Source organism: Rhinichthys klamathensis, unplaced genomic scaffold, assembly GCF_029890125.1.
Source record: "Rhinichthys klamathensis goyatoka isolate OS25496 unplaced genomic scaffold, OSU_Roscu_1.1 h1tg000591l_1, whole genome shotgun sequence".
NCBI lineage: Eukaryota > Metazoa > Chordata > Actinopteri > Cypriniformes > Leuciscidae > Rhinichthys > Rhinichthys klamathensis.
The window spans coordinates 515,832-537,732 of record NW_026607048.1 but is presented as its reverse complement, the minus strand read 5'-3'; the positions used below and the strand labels follow the sequence as shown (position 1 = coordinate 537,732).

Below are 21,901 nucleotides of genomic sequence, written 5' to 3'. Positions count from 1 at the left end.
GGGGGGAAAAGTTAGGACAATTCCAAGGGCCCCTGACTGACAGGGGCCCCAACAAATAGGTAAAAACTAATAATAAAAAATATATATATTATACACTATATACACCATCAACATTGAGTATATTTCTAATTATAATGTCTTTGATTTTACTTATTTTGGCAATAAAAGTTAAATATCCCCATAAACATTGACCAAAAAGTAAACATCCATATTGACCGACCACCCCCTGTATCTGCATGAAATGGTTTGGTCCTGCCTAAGCGCGCGCACTCATCAGTGACGGTGTTTAATTGCAGACAGATCGCGTCGATGCGCCAGAAAAACAATGACCACAATGTTGCATTGTAAAATAAAATCTGGTTCTCAAAAAAGGAAAGAGAGAGAGTAAAGACAAAAGAAAGGGTGGCAATCTGTAACCCAGTTTTTCACCAAGAAAGGTGGGTAGCCTTTGAGTGGTATTAACCTGTTGTCCATAGTGAAATAAGCTAGCTAGCTGCAGGCTACTGTTAGCCTACATTTATTTCATCAACATTTAATCAGTGCAGGGAAACGTTTAGCAAGATATTCATATTAAATCATTGTCCATGCCCCTTTTAGCAGACTCAACAACAGATGAGTCAGTAGCACCCCAGTCTCCCCATAACTGCACCCTCCCTGTCCCTGTCCAGGTGAAGAAGGTGAGCAGCATTGTGTTAATGACTTGGCATCATTCCAGGGAGTGTCTGTGGGGTTCTCTGTCTCTCTTGCGCTTTTTACCATAACAAAAAAGAAAATGAAATATTTATTAATGACAGAAATCAAACACAAATAATTTTTTTTATATAATGACCATTATGACAGACATAAATATAAAACAACACAAAAACAACCTCCTGTCTGTACTGGATGCAGTTAGAAACAATGAGTAGCTTACCTCAACCTGCATGTAAGTTACAGACAGTATTAAAATAATCCAGTTTGATGCGTTCATTTAGACTGAATTTTGATGATGATGATGTTAATTTATTTTGATTAAAAAGTTAATATATATATATATATATATATATATATATTTTATCTGTCATTAATTTTGCAATAAAAATACATTGAGACTGTAAAGGATTGCCTTAAGGACATTTTTATGGTGGCTTTTAATCTTGCATCTGTATGCGCATACTGTATGCAGACTTGCATTTACAAATCACCAGCAGTAAATAGTGCTAGCACTAGTATTGTACTACAAGAAACAAGACAGTTGCAAGCCTTTGATTAGAGTTATGTAAAGCTTTTGATGGGATAGTTAGGTCCTAGAGATGTGGTGACAAAAGCTACGCAGAGGGGGCCCAATGTGATTTTTTTGTCATGGGGCCCAAAATTCCTGGCGGCGCCCCTAATGACAACCTAATTGTTCATTTACTTTCATTAAATGTACAAGAGCTTCCAGGATACTTTTAAGAAAATCATATTTTATGTTCCATAATTTTCATTTTTGGTTAACTATCCCTTTAAGTCAGAGAAGTTAAAAAGTGGCTCCGAAGAGGAAAACCTACGGACAAGATGCATTTTGTAAGCCGTGACTTCTTTCAGTTGTTTACAGTATCTGCCATGTTAAATAAGCATGACTAGTGTTATTATGTAGTTTATTTTCGCGCCGCTGCTGTCTTGTGTTGTGCTAATTACTAGTGCCACTAACCATGTTTACATCATCATTCTTTCCACTGATATGTCATGGAATGGATCATCATGATGGGTTGCTCATGCAAGCAAATACAAATAGACAAATGAGTAAACAGAGAAGTGAACTCTGGGACAGACGGATATAACTTATGAACGAAGTTCTGCCAAGAAATCTAAGACACTGGGATCTGGAATGTGAAACATGTTGCTCTCAGCCTTGTCAAAAGGGGCAATTGGGTTCTTTTTGGACTTAAAATACAGAACTGTGGCCCAACTTTGCAATCTCCCAGGGCCTGCAATTCATGATGTGTCATTTGTTTGAGAACTGGGCAGCTCTTATGTCCGATAAGAAAGAGCAAAGAACGTTCTAGTCTTCATAGAACATACTTAACCAGAGACAGCATCTGAGGAGGAGACGAGCCGTTCATAGAAAAAAATGTTTTCTTTTTTCAGAGTGAACCTATGTGCCACTTTGACTTATCTGACATAATCCCAAACTATCTGGTGTTCTAGGTTAGATATATCCATCAAATCAGTTCCTCACTGAGGAAATGTATGTTCCTCCATATAACTGTACCTTATATAAATATGTATAGAGGTTCCTATTTTGATTTCCTTGATCTCAGCAAGTAGAGTGTGATACATGATAAAATGTATAAAGGGGTCCTATTATGCCCTTTTTACAAAGTCTTGATTTTGTTGTTGTCATGCCCTATTGTTAAAAAAACACATTATTTTTCACATATTTTAAATTATTACAGCTCCCCTTTCCCCTGGTTGAACGCGTCATTTTCGATGAAGCCCCTCCTTCCGAAATACGAAATGTGCAGTGATTGGTTAGCTGTCCCAGTGTATTGTGATTGGAAGCGCTTAGGGCGTGTTCGGGAAATGTCACACCCCTTCATAACCGTGAGCTCTACTCTAGTGTAATAATGAATAAGGATGTCTTACTAGAACAGCTAATTTCAAACCAATTCAGACCCTGACAATGTTAGGGAACAAGAAGATCGTGCTGAAAGGATTTTAAGCACGGACTTTGCAAACATGGATTTCACAGGGCAATTCAGAGTGGTATGTTTTTTTATTATAGATATGATGTTATCCAACGTATAATCATATTTGTCTGAAAACTATGGTCACAGAATCATGGATAATTTTCCAAAAGGGGTGGTGAACAGTCTTACAAAAGCAAGAGCTTACAAAAGCTACAGTAAACACTACATCAATACTGTAATGTTAGTTAGCATGCTAGCGGAGGCAAAGCTTTTCCCTTTGTTTACATCATACATAGCAACTACATTCAACTTATAATTGGAATTGGCAATAGAAAACACAACTACAAATAATAAGACATACTTACAAGTTCTGATCCATAAACAACAGTTTGTCCCGACAAAATGGGAACGGTTACGTCTTTCAGGAGAAGCTTTTGTGCGTATAGCTTGCATTGTACTCTCTTCTGGAAGCTGTTCTCTGTGAAATGTGCAGAGCACAGACAAACGTTGAGGTTAATATGTTCACGAACAGTGTTAAAAATAAATACTCATGCAGGCAGATTTTTTTGGTGCTAAAAATAGAGTACAATTTTAGTATTGTGAAATACTATTACAATTTAACAATATATTTGATCAGCAGCCATTACTCCAGTTTTCAGTGTCACACAATCCTTCAGAAATCATTCAAACATGCTGATTTGTATACAAAGAAATACATACAAGGTCACAATGGAATAATTATGTCATTTATTCATTTGAGAAAGATGCTTTACATTGGATTTATAGAGGTGCATGTACGTAACATCAGTCCAAAGTTCTGGATGAATTTTGGATCAACAAGACATTTATCTTTTCCTCCAAAACAAATATTTATTTTATAATGATACGATGCCAGACTAGTACAGCCTGGACACATGGAAATTATTGTAAAGTTGCACAAAGAAATTATGATTTTCAAGACATACTCATAGCTGTTAAAAAAGTATGTATGACTGACAGAACATATGCGTCCATGGAAAGTTTGTGCTGTAGATGAAACACACCTTTATTTTGGGTGTTAACTTGATACAGTTACATTACTAGAGCTGTCTCACAGACCATACCTGAGGGTAAAAGACTGAACTTATATGAGTCAAATGTCTTGGCATGTTAAATTGATTGTTAACGCAACAGTGCTTTTCATTTTTTTTCTGAAGTTGAATCTATGATCTATGAAGTAGAAAAGGGTAATGAGAATTATTTTCATTATTTTATGTAAAAATATCTGTTTTATATATATATATATATATATATATTATACATAATAACAATAATCATTATTATTATTATTACCAACTTCTGTTACTTCCTTGTTGTCCAGAGCAGTATCAATTACAATATGCAGTTGAAAGTTGATGGATTTCGTTTCAGCTTCAACATTACACACAATTCTTTAGTGTAACTGGTAAAATGTATATAAAAGACATTCGATGCACATTGAAATTCAAGAAGACGTTATCTGTCAGGTTTTCAGTGTTGCCATGGTCACCTGGAGAATCATGGTTGAGGGCCCATTGGGAGCTTTTGTTCTCCTCAATTAGTATTCTAGAATAAGTTCCGTCCCTCCAATGTACCGACCAAGTGCAACTTGCAAAGGGTCAGACCAGATTACAGAATTAAAGTGTGCATGTGCCATAAGCTGATCTAGATATAAGAAGCTAATGTCAGCATTGTCAGCATTTTGTGTGATTGGCAACAGTTTTATAAGAGGATATATCTAAAGTATTTACACAATAATATGCTTTAACATGCTTTATTCTTAAAGCATTCAAAATATTCAAGCAAAACAACCCAATGCATATATATTTAAGAGAAAATTAAGAAATCTTGGTGGGAATCCATAATAAGTGTTGTTTTGCATACTCCCACCTTGTCTTTTCATAAAAAGGCGTTGGAGGTAATTGTGTTGTGAGTCGTTTACCTAAAGAACTGGGAGTACAGCCAAGTCCACTATCAGAGGAAACACAGCAGAACAACAGCTGTGAAAGCCCTCCCACCCCAGCTCTTTCTCTTCCTCATTTTTTTTAATTTCCCTGTTTCAGTATGTACTCTATGTCTTTCTTTCTCACACTCAGATCTAAAAGAGACACAGGACATCCCCCAGATAAACTTTACACGACATTACATCACATGTCTGTTTAGATCTTGACAAATTAATGGCACGAATCAGAAAAGAACTATATCTGCGCTGAGTTCACTTCAAACCATGGCAAGCTTCTTAGGATTATTTATGATATCACCAAATCAAAGAATATTAACAACAACAATGGCAAAATAAAGAACATTTTGCCAATTTATATCCCGTTTTACTTCCTTAATGTGACATTTCCAAGTGAAACAGGATATTTCATAAGAAATAACTCTAGAATAAGACCTTGTATTTGATAGGAGGTTGAAAAGAGTGTTACATATCAGAAAGAAGAAATACAGATCAATGGATTTTTGTCTTAGTGAATGAGAGAAAAAAAACGAAATTTGAGAAAACGGCCTGTAATTGAATCATACACAACTGGATAAAGTGTAATAAAATAAATAGTTAAAGGGATAGTTTATAAAAAATCTGTCATTTACTCACCCTCAAATTGTTCCTGTATGAATTTATTTTCTTCTGCTGAACACAAAAGAAGATATTTTAAAGAATGTCAGTAACCAAACAGTTGATGGACCCCATTGACTTCCAAAATATTTTTTTCTATGGAAGTCAATGGGGCCTTGGGCCTGTTTGGTTGCCCATATTCTTCTAAATATCTTCTTTTGTGTTCAGCAGAAGAAATAAATATTTGGATATTTTCTGTCCACTAGTGTGAAAGAAGACATGTTATGGAAGCAAAACAAAAAAATCTCAAAATGGACCAGTGCATGAAAAACTACAAGATGTGTAACCACTGTAGGCGCTTCATCAGAAGTCCATCCACTTCGTTTTCATATGAGCAAAGGGTAGGGTCTTGTACGACAAAAACCACAACTTCCATGCCAGTGCCTATCACGAAGTGTCTAATAATAGAGCCCATGTCAACCAGCTTCCTTCTTGTCCTCATGTGAGGGTCATGCAGAGTCTCTTCCCGTAGTCTGTGTACTTAGGCAGGGCTTCTGAGAACATGCTGCTTGCCATGTTTTTGTCACAGGGCCGTTTGAAGTGAGTCTGTCCACAGCCAGAAGAAGGGATATTAATGTTTTCTAGGGTGCAGTGAAGACGGGGAAGACAGTTCCTTCTAGCAATAAAGAATGCAATGGCACATTGGTCAGAGCAGTTCATAACGAACAACAGGATAGAAGTGACTCACCTTGTTATAATCCTACAGGTAATGTCAATGTCACACCAAACATAACACCATTGCTCATGCCAGAAATAGCGTCTGAGCCAGACAACATACAAACACTTGCAGACATGCAAAGCTTGAAGCAGGGATGGGCATATGCAAACATGCAGACGGGATGAGCTTAGTATGTAGAGAATTGCTGAAGAGCTTGACCTTCACAATCTGACGCAGATTGTGAAACTGAACAAAAGGAATGCTTTTAGGGCAAATGAAGGTGTTGGAGCACATTTATGAAATGGCAGCTATATTGCAGTCTGCAATTTGAGTTGAGATTCTGTCATTTTACAGCTATAATTCCAGTCCTTGAGCACTCCAGATGTGTTTTCGAGAACTGGTGGAAGTGTCATTGTGTGCATTGTGAGACCAATACCAAATTACTCCATGAAAATGTTAATAGGATTGAACTTTAAAAGTCACAATAAATTATTGATCGCAACTGAATTTATAACCATAATATTATATATTTCCAAATGAAATGTAATATTCAAAAGGGATTTTTTTTCCCCCCTTGAAAGCCTAAATCAGTGTTATTTAAATGGCGGACCGGACCGTGCTCCTGATCATCAGGACCGCGGGACATAATTACACCATTACACCGTTTCTACAGATTAAAGTGAGCATTCAAATAACGGAGCGGTTCACACCACACACACTCAGGGTTGTTTATGGTTTATGGTATGATCTTTCAGAGCTATATCTATAATATTTAATATAATATTTTTATCAAGAGCTAAAAGTGCTTTATTCAAGCCCTTTCCCCTCCATTATCCAATTATTTGGAGATGTCAAGGGAAGACGAAAAACCTTTTAAATTAATTGTTAACTTTGTCCTCATGATGAGAGTTTTAATTATTGGATTATGTACATTATTTGCTTTAAGCAAAATATAAAAATGGTCCATACTTTTCTTAAGAGGTAAACCTGCACCCCCAGTATGTTTTCTCAGTCCCAAGGCCTTCTATATGCATTAAAGGTGTCTAAATGTAACATTTGTTTTATATTTTTATATTCATATTTGGGAGAAATATTAACTTTTTTGGGTACATTTTTGGTAAACATTCTTAGACATCACTGTTTTGGCTCTCTGGGCCCAAGATTCTCATCTTTGATGACTATTTTGATTGTTTAGTTTTATTTTATTTTACAAAGTACTACGGCTGCCTCAATGGAAATGTATTACTGTTCCAAAAAAAAGTATTATCCAGACCTCCACTGGGAAGGAAATATAGAGACCAGACCTCTTGGAACTTTAATTGACTACCCCTTGCCTAAATTATCCAATAGCCCACATTGTCTTAATACAGAGCCCTTAAAGAGACATGGGGATGGGGGGAAAATGAGATGGAAGGGATAATTATACGTTTGCTTACAAAACATTTGAGTAAATTTGCATTCGCTCACAAAAGTTTTGCGTTTCCCGGAGAAACTGGCGATGGAAATCATATAAGGTTGAAGTGCTTTTGTGAGCAAACACAATGTTTCTAAGGGGAATGCAATGCTTTCGCGAGAGACGCAATAGTTTTCCATGAGAATGCAAAGATTTTGCGAGCAAATTAATTTTGAGTATTTTTTCAGGAGGACACTAAAGTTGAACACAAAAGCGACTTTACTTCAGTGACCTATTTTCTGATTGAAACTGAAAATTGAATGAGACAAATAGAGGGCGTGGCTTGTTTTTCCCACTGGGAATTGATTGGATCTAGAAACGTGGGCATTTCATTCGGTCGTTGTCAAAGCTCGCAGCAGACTGATAGTTGGAGGGGATACTCTACCCTAGCTGTCAAAATGACGTCATCAGAGAAGGAAGGCCATCCCAGAGGGGACGTACATTGTTCACTACAAGACTAGTAATGTGCACTAACAAAATAAATAGGGTCAATTTTGATTTCATGCCGACTTGAAATATATTTTTTTCTACCCAACTCATATTTTCCCATCACCATGTCCTCTTAGAGGCTCTGTAACTAGTGTAATCAGCAGAAATGGAAAGTTGTCTCAGAGACGGAGCAGGATATTTTATTTTGATTAATGATTTAAAAGGAATATTTTATGAAGAAAACCGTACATGGATGAATTCTTCACAATATCACCAGGAACATGCATCAAGGAAGTAAATGGCCTCAAGCCAGATTTTATGTTGAGCCTACGCACTAAAAAAAAAAAAAAAAGGTTGAGTCAATGTTAAAACAGGTTTAATACCTTGAAACTTGAAACAGAACAATTTTTTTTTTACTTGAAACAGAACAAATCTGTTGTTTCAAAATGGCTTTCTGCACTTCTGCATTACTCTGGGTGTGGCAGTTGACCTTAAGTTCACTGTTATGTAAAACCACGTCTGTGTGCTTGCGTATCTGAAAATAAAAGTAAGTGGTATTTTAAATATGAACAAGGGGTTGGCCATACAGAAAAAACTGTTTCTATAAACACGGGAAGCTTTTATAGCATATTGACATGAACAGGCCTTCTTTCACTGCTTCTGATCTTTAGTTGTGTTGCCATATATTTGAGCTAAGCAATCCCATCAAGTCCTTTTTATGGAAAATACTAATAAAATCTTCTATTTGTAAACAAAAATTGGAATAATCATGGACAGTGACAGAGAGAGAGAGAGAGAGAGAGAGAGAGAGAGAGAGAGAGAGAGAGAGAGAGAGAGAGAGAGAGAGAGAGAGAGAGAGAGAGAGAGAGAGAGAGAGAGAGAGAGAGAGAGAGAGAGAGAGAGAGAAGATAAACTGATTGTGGGCAAATACACTGGACTTGCTTGCACCCTTTGTATTTGCATTAGATTGAGACTGGCTTTCTGTTAACTGGCTTGTTTTTACAGTGACTAAGAACTGCAAACAATGTCTCGAAAGACACATTCTTGATCGCATTCATCTGTTTCAGTCTCAGTATATTAAGTTTGCAGAGTAGAGAGAATCAGTTGTCTTTCAACACGCACTGTTGGCACACAAAGGTCCTCACATTATGGAGCAAATCAACTGTTGCGCCACTTCTGCACACATAGTTTAGGTGGAAAAATCTCTGTGTTATTCACTGCAGTTCAGTTTAGCCACGCACACTGTCTGCATTTTAAAGGTGTCTGCATCTCGGTGCTGTATACAGTCACAATAAAGTACGTGCGCAAGATTGGAAATTGCGGCGTGCAAACTGCATTCGGCACTTATTAGAGTGTGTGCGTGTGACCTTATCTGATTTGCATAATTCATTCCCAAACAAACCCCCATGATGTACGTTATAATCAGAGATCATCTGAGGCCAGTAGGCGAACCCATTAGTTCATGCTGTTGGGCAACATAATGGTCTCCACCTTCCCTGACTCATCTGAACACTGCTTGTTTCTGCCAAAGTGGCTGCATGCCCGCATATCACCATTTTTTGGACAACTTTCTAAAGTCTGATTAGGCTTCTAGATTGTTTGGAGATATATGCTGACAGCTGATTGGCTCAAACTCTGGCTACGTGTAAAAACGCTGCACATCGGATAACAGCATCTCTGCACCGTTCAGTTGAACTACGTGTTTCTGTCCGGTTGGTTGACTTTGATCTCAGCTTTTATGTCACAGCCTTTGCTACCTGCACATGTATCATCTTTCAGTTCATACTTTTAATCCTTTTGTGTGAAAGGAGATTAAGAATGTACAAAGCCTCAAGATAACACATTTTCATTCTGTAGAGGTAATTGCTTGAATGCACATACATAACTGGAAATAAGCACACAAACACCTGTACTCAGGCATAGGCGGTTATGTTTCAGTTATGGCTCAGGGTGAGTGAGGTTACCACGTTTCTGGGAAATTCCTTTTTTAGCTAGGATCCATTCACGACGAAGAGAGAGGAATGAGTTTGGGGTAGAGAGTTCCAGGTGCTGTAAATTGTCCTTGCCTGGCTGCCAGCAGACTTCAGCCAACACATGGATCTCATCCGGCCTGGTATAGACTTAGAGGGACAGGATTTGTGCTTTTGTGTGCATCTTTAAACGTGCGCTGTGATGTCAACATGCATACAAGATAACACTATCTTTTAACCTTTGCTCGTGTTCCTTAGTTATTTAGACATCAGTGTTTGCCTTAAGGTTTATGGTTCAATTGTGTCAAAGGCATTTTGTCTGTGTTGTCTTTGGAAACTATCCGATGACAACATCATACGATTTAGAGGACAGATTCTTTCAGTGCAGATTATACAATGCAAGAAAGTAAATACATTTTTTTTCTATTTTCTAAGTAAATAAAGAATAATTGTTCACAGGATTCAATGAATACAGTCGCTTTGGGTGATATATGGTGGCCTTTTATTGCACTGATTAACACAATTATGTTTTAAATTGATTTACTTTTGTTTTCAAGCCTCATTGGTCGCGCAGAATACAAACAGGCAGATCCCCAGCCAACAGACACTGAACCGTACCTGATAAAATAAATTAGTACCGCTCCACAGACACACGTTTTGTTTTCAGTTGAGATGAGATGCACTAATGAATGGATTTAGCAGGAGGCACACTGCCAGGTTTTGCACATTGTGTTGATGCCAGCGGATCTACGTTAAAGCGGATGTAATGACCGCGCTCTGACATCAGAAGCCTTATGCTTCCCCTTTCTCCTGGCATGTCCACTTATCTTCCGAGGCCAGAACACTGGGGCTTCGCTAGTATTGCTGCCACTTTGCAGGCAGGGAAGTCACTGACTATACTCCCATCAGGCTAAAAGTGTCCAATAATGAAACTTTCAGCTGATAACCCCTCCTCAGTTTTTAGTTTATTAAATCTGATATATTATTTCATATAATAAATAAGATAATATTATAAATAAAAACTGTAAGATTTTGAAAATGTTTGTCTTGTGCTCACCAAGGCTGCATTTCTTTGATGAGAAATACCGTAAACACAATAATATTTTGAAATATTATTACAATTTAACAGAACTTTTTTAATTAATTAATTTTCTATTTGAATATTTTTAAAATATAATTTACTCCTGTGATGGCAACGCTGAATTTTCAGCATAATTACTCCAGTCTTCAGTGTCACAAGATCCTTCATAAATCTGATTTTCTCATGCTGATTTGGTGCTCAAGAAACATTTCTGATTATTATCAGTTGAAAACTATGATACAATTTATGATATATATATATATATATATATATATATATATATATATATATATATATATATATATATATATATATATATATATATATATATATATATTAGTGCTGTCAAACTGATTCATCGTGATTAACATAAAAGTTTTTGTTTACATAGTATTTGTGTATATAATATATATATACTGTATATATACATACACAAGAATTATGTAAACAAAAACTTGTTCGATTTATCGATTTTAAAGCACTATATATATATATATATATATATGTATTATATATGTATATTTTATGTGTGTGTATGTGATTTGTGTATGTAACTTTAGAATATCACTTGAAATCTTACACCAAGAACATCTAAATCCAAATTTGTTTGACTGTACGTGTTTAGAATGACTTCAATATTGGTTATTATTGGAATACGTGCTAACTCTGGAAGGTTGATGGAACATTTACAACAGCCTTAGTACATTAACAGCCCATGCACAGTCCACTTTCTGAGGGAAGGTGCTCTTCCTCATTGCCGAGCCCATGGGAGGTCACGGCCCAGTGAGAGGCATTGATCAGTATGACCCGTGAGCAGCCGTGCAAGAGTAACACGCTCTGATGGTTCTCTGCAGAAAACAATGCATTATTAATTAAGAGTGTACAGACACATCTGGAATGATCTCTTGTCATGTCCGCACAGCAGGGGCTGCTTGAACACGTGGACAATTGGTACATACCGTACAGAGCTGAAGACAGACACTCTCTGACATTATTGTTTTATATGAGAAAGTAGAATCATTACTTTTATAGATGGAGACTACTCATATTTACACATCTCACTGTACTGATCTGTAAATGCATGAATGGATTTTATTTATTCAACATAACCTTGGGACCAATGTTCTGTGTTTATGATGATTATATTAATGATGGTACAATGATAATGATGACACTTAGTGTTCCCTCCTTTTATTGCTTGAATATCATAGATAATTCAATAATAGATAATAGATAAATTAGAGCAATTTGATATAATTTTACAAAGTGTGCAGAACAGCCATTTTTGTTGGGGAGAAGGTTCTCCCACTGGACGCTGTATGAAACCATGCCAAGCAGGCCTTTTGGTTTAAGTTTTATTTTATTTTATTTGAGCTCACAGCTTGCAGCTTGCAGAAAGAACACAATATTCTTGAATATAATTTCAGTCAGTGTGAAATACTCTCCTTTACTTAAGCCTTTTATTTCCACTATAAAGAAACTTTTATGCAAAGGAAAGGTTCCAATGATGTCAAAGGTTCTTCAGGGATCCATAAATGCCAACAAAGAACCTCTATTTTTTTAAGAGTGTATACCCAGCTTATTACTGGGACAACAGTACTATAATATATTCATATATTTTTCACTAAATAGCCTAAACTCCATCTCTGTGTGGCGTCATCAATAGAAAGATGGACATAAGGGACAAAACTGCACCTTTATCTCTACCTCACTTAATGTGTCATTCCTGCATTTCATACTTTACATGTATTAGTGATGTAATTTGTCATGTAATTTGGAAATGGCACCATTGAGCAGACCAATTATTTCCATAATATTTTGCATGCACAGTAATAAGACTGCAATGTGCATTCAAGAGTCAAATTATGTTTGTATCTGAATGAGATGCGTTTAAGTTTTTATAGTCAACAAATAAAAAATGTCGCTCGTACACTACCTTTTAAAAGTTTTTAAATAAGTTCACACTTTTAGTCAGCAAGGATGCATTAAACTGATTTAAAAAGTCTGTAAGTAAATAAATACTGTTCTTTTGAACTGTCTTGAACTGTCTACTCAAAGAATCTTGAAAAGAAAACTGATTTCAACTGTTTTTAACATCAATAAAAATAAGAAATGTTACCAATGAGCATATTAATTGAAAGCATATTAGAATGATGGCAGAAAAATTAGTTTGTTATCCCAGAAATAAATTACTATTTCAACTATATTAAAATAGAAAACAGTTATTTAAAACGATAATAACATTTTACTGGTTTTACTGTATTTTTATCAAATAAATGCAGCCTTGGTGAGCATAAGAGAGTGCTTAAAAAATAAATCATATATATATATAAAATGTTACCAACCCCAAACCTTCAACTGGTACTGTGTCTATACCTATTTTCAGTAATCTAGGATGAGCCCATTGTTATACCTTGTAAATCTGAAAATTCAAGCCCATACAGCAGGAGAGGGCAGTAAATTCTCTTTAGTAGCATAAAGACAGATGACTGCGCTTGCTGAGATGACAAAGCTCTCAAGCGGGTGTAAATATCCAGCAGGAATAGGGGCTCTTGAATGTCCACAACAGCCTCAAGCGGCTGAGTCAATGTATTACAGGGGACCTGTGCTCTCTGTCATGAACAAATCGGGTCTTTAGTGGAGGCTATGCAGAATTCCCATGAGGCCCACTGGAAACTGGGTAACAGAGAAGTTAATCAAAGTCTTGTCTAGACAGATAACAAAGCAACAAAGAGGGTCGGATCTGTGACACACCTGGGCTGTAAAGGTAAACATCTGCTAATACTTGTGGTATGATTCGAGGCGGTTCTATAACTGTTAAAATTAAGTCTTACATAAGCAGCTCCTTCATGCACTAAGATTAAGATAATAGTGCCATTGACAGTCTGAGCAATCATAATTGCTCAGTCAGCCACTGCACGCAAGTTGCTGCATGGGTGACATAATAATCTGTTTTCCACCTCATTTCATCATGTCAGTGGGAACAGGCATTATTGAGCACTACAGTTAAACACATTTGCGGTTAGTAATTTATTAATTTGTTTTTTTCAGCAAGGATGCATTAAATTGATCAAACGTAAATATATATAAAGATTTATATTTCAAATAAATGCTGTTCTTTTGAACTTTATATTCATCAAATAATCCTAAAAATAAAATAAATCACAAAATAATAATTTCACAAAATTATAACCACTGTTTCAACATTGCAAATAATCAGAAATGTTTCTTGAGTTTAAAATATCATAAATGATTTCTGAAGGATAATGATGCTAAAAATTCAGCTTTGCATCACAGGAATAAATTACATTTGAAAATATATTCAAATAGAAAACAGTTATTTTAAATTGCAATAACATTTAACAACATTACTATTGTTTACTGTATTTTTGAATAAATGTTTAACATAAGAGACTTTACACATTTTTTATTTATTTTTTATAAATCTTACCAAACTCAAACTTTTGAACGGTAGCGTTTCAGAAAGTTCTACGAACGTTCTGTTTTGTATCTTTCTGGCCTAAATTGCCATCTTATTGGCTGCTCAGGGCAGGACCTGGGACTCACGCTATTAACGCTCAAGTAGGTCAAGTCAAGGGCTTCCGTGAAAGCACAATACATGGGGAAGCCATCCTGACATGGGAAAAACAAGCAGAGCAAATTCGCACACGTTGTTCAAAAGGAAAGTTTTACTTTTGGAACATGGAAATAAATGACATTATAGATGCCAACAAACAAACACCTTATTTGCCTTCAGGCTGGCTTGAATTACGTCTGTATGACATATTAATGTGTTTTTGACTCAGCTCAATTAAACAGTTTAATCTATCTAATAGATTAAAGCTTTAATCTATCTATCTAATAGATTAAAGCAATGAAAATAAACATTGTATGCACATCTCCTGTACCGACATGATTTATGTGGGCAAACAAACACCCAATCATATAGCATGCTACATAATATGCTTTTCTTCTTTTTTTGCAGTCACGCATAAGTCCTTTCAGACAGTCAGACAAAACAAATCTGTCTGCTGAGAAATGAGCATGGTATATACATAAAAGTTGAAGCACATTTCTTATCCTACAAAAGGGAACTTAAGCTGAACAAACTTATTCCATAAACAGTTATGGAAAACTGTAGATGGAAATTTTGCTGTTTTTGCAGAGTCATCTGAGATGGATGTGTTCGGAAATTCCAGATAGCAACAACTGCCCCGTTTACACCTGCGTTTTGGACTATCTGATCACAATCAGACGAGGAAAACACAAACCCGTTTACACCTGGTATTTTAATCCATGTCTTTTGTCCACCTTCAACCACTTCTGTCGTAATTTTTTCGAGGGGAAGGTCTATGGGCGGGGAAATGTATGGACTTTTTCAGATCTTCCAATTTAATGGACGAAATAAGCTAAGGCAATTTGCACATGTACATGACCGGAGAAAACAGAAAAACATACGGAGAGCAGTAGCTTTCGTTTCTGCTCTGAAAGCAGGAATGGTGAGATAACATCGTGCTTGGTACATTTTTCGTTTTCAAACCAAACTTGGGTCTTCAGTCAACAAAGTTCAAATCCCGTCTTGCTAGCACGCTTCCCGTAATGTATTAAGTCAGTATAGGCGGGTCTTTTGTTGCTGTTCGAACACATTCGGCCACATGAGTCAATTTACACCTGTATTTAGCGTCGCCACTTGTAATCCGATAAAAAAATAAAAAAAAACGCTTCTTAGGTGTCAACAGGGCCAGTGAGACTCCATTTGTATAGCGTTGTCATTGTATTGACTTTAATCATTTATCATACTCAGAATATTCTGCTCTCAATCTATGAGAGTCGCTAATCAAACTTCCGAAAAAAAAAAGAAATTCTCCATATTTTGACAGACAGACAGTGAACAGAGAAAAACAAGACACAACATCTCTGTATGTCCACCTCCCTCCCATCCAACAGAGATTGGGACATTTTCACACCATCCACGCTGCTCGAGTCACAAGGTTGTATCTTGGGGCGCATCCGCAGAGACTTGTTCTTAGTGACCGTCCGCAGAGCAACAGCCATGAGTTTGCCACCTATCTACTCACCCAGTCTGTTTAAGAAGAGGGACAGGCGGTAAGTGTAAGAATGAGTGTATCATTACAACTGACAGCTGATGGATTCATTGTTTAGGCGTGAATGTGAGCGAGGAAAGTTAGTCTGGTCTAACCATTTAAACTGGCGAATACTGCAGGTCTTGCTCTGCAAGGTGTGAAAACCGTTACGTTACAGACAGTCAGTGAAGTGCATTACCGGGTTCATCGCTTGTGGATCATGTTACAAAGTACTTAGACGTATTGCATAACTTGTTTTTTCAATTCGTAGGATACTAAATCAAGAGTTTAGACTGATGATGTGATTTACATATTTTATTCTTCACTATGGTGAGGGTCTCTCTCTAGCTGTCCTCCTAAAGAAACTAGATTACAATTTTTGACCTAATAAGCAGCAACTATTCACAGAATGCAAACTTGACAGACTGAAAATATGCCATTCCACACATTCTTTCGTAGGGATTATTGGTGTGTTCTTACGTACGCAGATGCTTACTAAGTTAACCAAGTACGGTTAGGTGTGTCTTGAGAACTCTAATCCTTTTTTTGTAGGTTTTTATTAAATTAAGTCCTGTTGCAAATGTAAATAATTAGTGCCACTCAGTGTAACTGTATTGGACATAATATATACACACTGGGACCAGTCTTAAAGTTTCCAACCTTGTTTTAATTGTGTAGTAGCAGTGTGAAGGATTTGTTTATCGGAGAGTGTCTGGGACGTCTCCACCCTGGCCATGGTGACAGACGGAGACATACTGTACCATGGCACATCTGTGTTTACTGTGATGTGCGAGGTTTTTTTTTTTAGAGTGGCAACTGAATGAAGCATCTGTTTGCTCATCTCGCTGCATCAAAACAATGTGAAAGTTGACATTTATTCAATACTGAACAATTTTTTAGCAAATGTGTTTCTTAGTCCCGGTTTCCTTGGAATGTAATGTAGCTTTCTCTTTGCTAGAAAGTCTGATTGTCCTGGTTTTGTCACGTCACTAAAATGACGACAATTAACACACTATCAGCACTTAATAACAGGGAGGTTCTGTGACACTTGATTGCCTGCAGATTCTCAGGCATAACTCTTCAAAAGAAGCCACTTCATGGTCTTTCCCTCTTCGTCTAAGGGGATGATTATCATTTCATACAGTACAGACTGTACATGCACTTGCCAATTATCCTGACTACAGCTCACCAGGAGTTCGGTTAACTCTTTCTGGAGCGTTCCTCTGAAATCTAATCTGTCAGCTTTACTCTGCATGAATGGAAAGTGACAGCACTACGGTGACTAATTTGTGCTTTTCTGTAAAGTCTCATTAGGAGGATCAACTTCGAGCCGTCCCCTTTTAAAGGGCTACACTAGGATCCAAACATCCAAACAAACAAAACAAAACAAACTAGGATCCAAACATCCAAACAAATTCTTGCTCCGCTCAGAAAAGACAGATGATAGATTGTAAAATGCAGTGAAAGAGTCGATAATGTCCGTAAAAAAAAAAAAACTGTTTTGTGACATACTGTAATAAATTCATTTTCATAACTTTGCATTGCAATGTTGCTAGCATGACCCATCAAATGATTTCCCCCCAAAATTCGATTCACAAAAAAGATATTACGTGAATAATAACAGTGTCTGTTTGTAAGCTGTGCATGTTAGTTGGACAAAATTGAAGTTTGATTTTGTTATAGTTTATATTATTATATAGTTATATTTACAATTTGAGTCTACACCAGGTAGGTATTTTTAGAAGGATTAAAACATTTATTTTGGTTACTTATATTTTTGTTTATTTTTTGGTGTGGTTTCTTTTTTTATAACTGCAACGTAAAATGCGTTCAAATGTAGGCCTACTTGCTGAGGACTTTACTGTTGCATTCTTTTATTATGGACTCATTAGCTTTAATGTTAAAAAGAAAACTGATGGACAGCGAAAAAATGTGTTTCTAAATGTGCAAATATTAGCTTACTGATATCAAAGTGTCAATGACTTTGATTCCAAGTTTGATTGAGCATGTGTTTATGACTGTTATCCACAGTTTGGCCACTAGAGGCACTAAAGGCTGAAGTCAGACAATATGGGGGAAAAAAGTGTTGTGAGAAAGTTCTATTGATTAATCTATCTTTCTCATCCAGTTCTCATTATCTCTGAGCAGTCAACTGCAAAACTGTAAACTTATGAAGACCTGGAGGCATCGATTGAAAGACCAATTCTGTTAATTTACTATTAATAAAACTGCTCAATTAGGCTACTGATTTTCACCATGTAACAAATTACTGAGCTTTATTGGAACGCGTGGTTCGTTAAAGTGACAACTTCACATTGATAAGACAAGTGCATTCACCTATTTTGTCATAGGGCAGCTATATATTTCACGAGGCATGTCATAACGACGTATAAAAAAAAATCGTATCAATTATCAAAAAAGGGCGCTTGTTAATGGCGTGTCTTGTTTGTGTTGACGTGTTGTGGAGGTTTGTCCCGCGGTTTGCTGCTGCTGCATGCTGTGTGTTCTTTGAGCGAGTTCAGTGAGAGGGCAAAACGAAAATCTATGCCACAAGCCTCATTTGAATAATACATGCGGGCGTCATGTGACGTCACTGAGCGGAGTATAAAAGCCCGCTGCAGCAGAAATAGCATCACTTGCCGACAGTGTTTCTCTGAAACCGCTCCTAGTTCACTCATAGCGCCCGCTTTTAACTGCGCGTATTGCAACAGAGCAACGCAACACAAACAACCAGGATCTTAAAATCGTGTTCAAACAAGTCGCAAACGTGGCGAGAAGTATTATTCAGACGGGTCTTGTACTCAACATGAGCACGGAGATGTTTAAAACGCCAATGGAGCTCGCAGTCTATCAGCTGCACAATTTCTCCATCTCCTTCTTCTCATCCTTCCTCGGAGGGGATGTAGTGTCGGTCAAACTAGACAACAGGTAGGCCGATTTCACGAGATTATTAGATGCTTTTGACAGTCGACAGGAATTACAGTCGGACATAAATCTTAGTTTGTTTTTTTGCGGCATCGACACAGATGTCACGCACTAAGAGCTGTGTGTGCAGTGTCTGAACTGCGTTTTAATACTTTGTGTCTTTGTCTTTTGCAGTGCCTCTGGCGCAAGCGTTGTGGCAATTGACAACAAGATCGAACAAGCGATGGTAAGATCTATTCTTTTAACACTATGATCATATGTGTGTAGAACTGCAGTGGAAAGTATCTAGTTTCTGTGTAGGCTGTAACCAGAGCTGTGGCACGCTCTAGAGCTGCTGCATATACATTCATTGCATATGCTTTGTTTGCCCACCTGCAGTAAAAGTCAAAGGTTGCTGTACAACACCACATGCACCCTTTTATATTATTGTTTAAACCATTTAATCCCCCCAGTAACATCTACCAAAAGTCTAAAATGTACTATTTACTAATATATTTATTTATTAAACATTACTATTAATTATTAATGAAAAAAAGCAGATCATAACTACCATATTTGGCACACATAATCTGAAAAGTCTTTTATTAATGTATTAAGATTGCTCATTATAGTATATACAAAGGCCAATGCTCACAATATATGTAAACATTTATGTTAACCCAGAGCCACATTTGAATAATTAACTTGATTGTAGATTAAGCATAATAAATAATTCTTAGATAACTATTCTTAAATTCCCAAAATCACAATTACCTGATAGTAAAAGTTTGTTTTAACCCATTTAATCCTCCTAGTAATATATGCAACCAATTTTTTTTTGTTCTTTAAAGGGTATTAAACTCTTATTAGAACTATTTAACTATACAAACAAATGCATATCTTAACTACCATGTCTGGTACAAATAATCTTTAAATGATCTGGTTTTAATGTATAACAATTACTCTGTCTTACAGTATATAAATCATGCTCACAATAGTTGTGAACATTTGAATTGCAATAACTTGATTCACATAAAAAAAGAAATTAAATACAAATAGGAAACATGCATTTATTCTTAGGGTACATTTACACTATGTACTAAAAAAACGGAAAAGTTTTAATTAGCGTTTTTCACGTACAGACGACAACATTGTCAAAACAATCCCCGTTCACACTGATCGGCTAAAAAGACTAAAAATGCTGTATTATTCATACTAGGCCAGTAGTTGGCGATGTGACTATAAAGAAATGCTACGCTCCTATAGACTATAAACATGTAATATGCATGTGCATGGCGTCACCGTTTTCACAAATTCGTGTTTTTTTAACTTTACAGACAATAGCGATTTAGTTTTCAAACACTTGCACTTTGAATCTTTGTTTTTTTTAAGTTTGTGTTTTCAGGCCCCCAAAACGCTGTTGTCGTGTTAATGAATGGCCAAAACGCATACAAAGTTTTTAATTAAAAACGATATTGTGTAAACAGCCCCTTGGATTCTCTTTCCCTCACAAAGATAGAACATAATGTACAGTTGTTGTCATTACAAATTCAGGAACCCTGAATAAATGACAGATTATTTCATTGGGCTATTCAAAGTTCTCAGCCTCATTCTTCTGAGTTCATACATTAATTCCACATGCAAACGGATCAGTTGCAATGTATTTAATAGTCTGAGTATGTTTTGGTGTGATCATGGAAACTCAATTCTCTGTATTTCTCTTGTAGGATCTTGTAAAGAATCACTTAATGTATGCAGTCAGAGAAGAAGTGGAGATCTTGAAGGAGCAGATCAAGGAGCTGGCAGAGAAAAACAACCAGTTGGAGCGTGAGAACAGCCTGCTGAAGAACCTGGCGAGCCCAGAGCAGCTGGAGAAGTTTCAGTCCCGTCTGCCCTCAGACTCCAGCCTCCCCCTGGAGCCTCTGGAGCTGGGCTCCCCCGAGAACGGCGAGCACCAGTACATCAGCACGGGGTCTGCTGTATAAGTGGCTCTGCCATGGGGCGGGCAGAGCCACAGCTCTCACCTGAAATGGACCTCCAGATATGCAACTTCAAGATGAAGCTGGCTGTACAGATGAAACCTGACCTGAAATGAAAGCATTACGACGTACCAGTGGCCAAGTTCTGTATTATCCGACAATCTCTTCGGACTAACATGGAAAAGAGAGAGTGATGTAGACGTCTGAGGTTACTGTACAACGGGACTGACGTGCCCCTTGCTTGGAAGGGGGCCCAGCCTTGCTTTCCTTTGGTCCCTCTCACGAAGAGACGGAGAGGGGTTTGCCTGATGGAGCTGGCCAAGAACGCATCTTCGGTCAAGCCAAGGAAATGTACGTCCCTACGAGATGCCCCCACAGTTTGACGAGAGCCCCACCTGACGCAAGCTGTACGGGACTCTTGTTCCTGCCCTCCGTGTCACTGATCCCTAGTGCTGTGGACATTCTTAGCTCCCGTAGTTCAGGACGCTTGAGACGGACCTGTACGGAGCACCGGTCCTCTCGTCCACAGCGGTGACTCCTGCCATATGATTTGTATAGCATCGCTTGTATCTCTGCAGATGGGGTCTGCTGCTTATGGGGATTATTGCTTGTTTGTGTTTTGAAACGGAACAAAATCAACTTGTTTATGTGGGCTGTGTGTAAAAATGATTTTTTTCTTTTTGTGGGAATGAAAATCTGTATACATTTGCTATAGTTCTGTAAATTAGCACCTGATGTAAAGCGAAATGTTCTGAAACGGACGGAGGTGAGGGGCGGATAATGTTGCTGCCAATGTATGCTGACATTTCGAACGTGTTCCGTTGACCTTCCATGCCAACCAACAGGCACGATGGTGTCTGGAGGCGGCCACATGGTTTTCAATGAACTTTGTGTTTTCTAACCACCAAAGACTTGCCTAATACTCACAAACCAACAGGACCATGTGTAACTTTTCACAGGAAGAAGTTTTTTGACAGCAGTCTTTCTGTAACATGGGTATTGTTGCTTTATTGTGTCCATGGTGTTTTTTACGATTTATGGATGCAAAATGCACATT

The 21,901-nt window shown here is 37.2% G+C and overlaps 1 protein-coding gene across 2 annotated transcripts in view; it reads left to right on the top strand.

The window, feature by feature from the left end:
• Positions 1 to 21,460, top strand: part of tsc22d3 (TSC22 domain family, member 3) — a 37,021-nt gene extending 15,561 nt beyond the window's left edge. The window contains exons 1-3 of one of the 2 annotated variants that reach the window (XM_056240310.1): positions 18,546 to 18,889; positions 19,061 to 19,112; positions 20,593 to 21,460. In XM_056240310.1, coding sequence (XP_056096285.1) covers positions 18,768 to 18,889; positions 19,061 to 19,112; positions 20,593 to 20,850 — 432 coding nt within the window. In that variant the 5' untranslated portion in view covers positions 18,546 to 18,767 and the 3' untranslated portion in view covers positions 20,851 to 21,460. Of the gene's footprint in view, positions 1 to 18,545; positions 18,890 to 19,060; positions 19,113 to 20,592 lie in introns of those variants that run through there. The other variant, XM_056240309.1, reaches the window with a different exon arrangement.
• Positions 21,461 to 21,901: the final 441 nt, after the last annotated feature.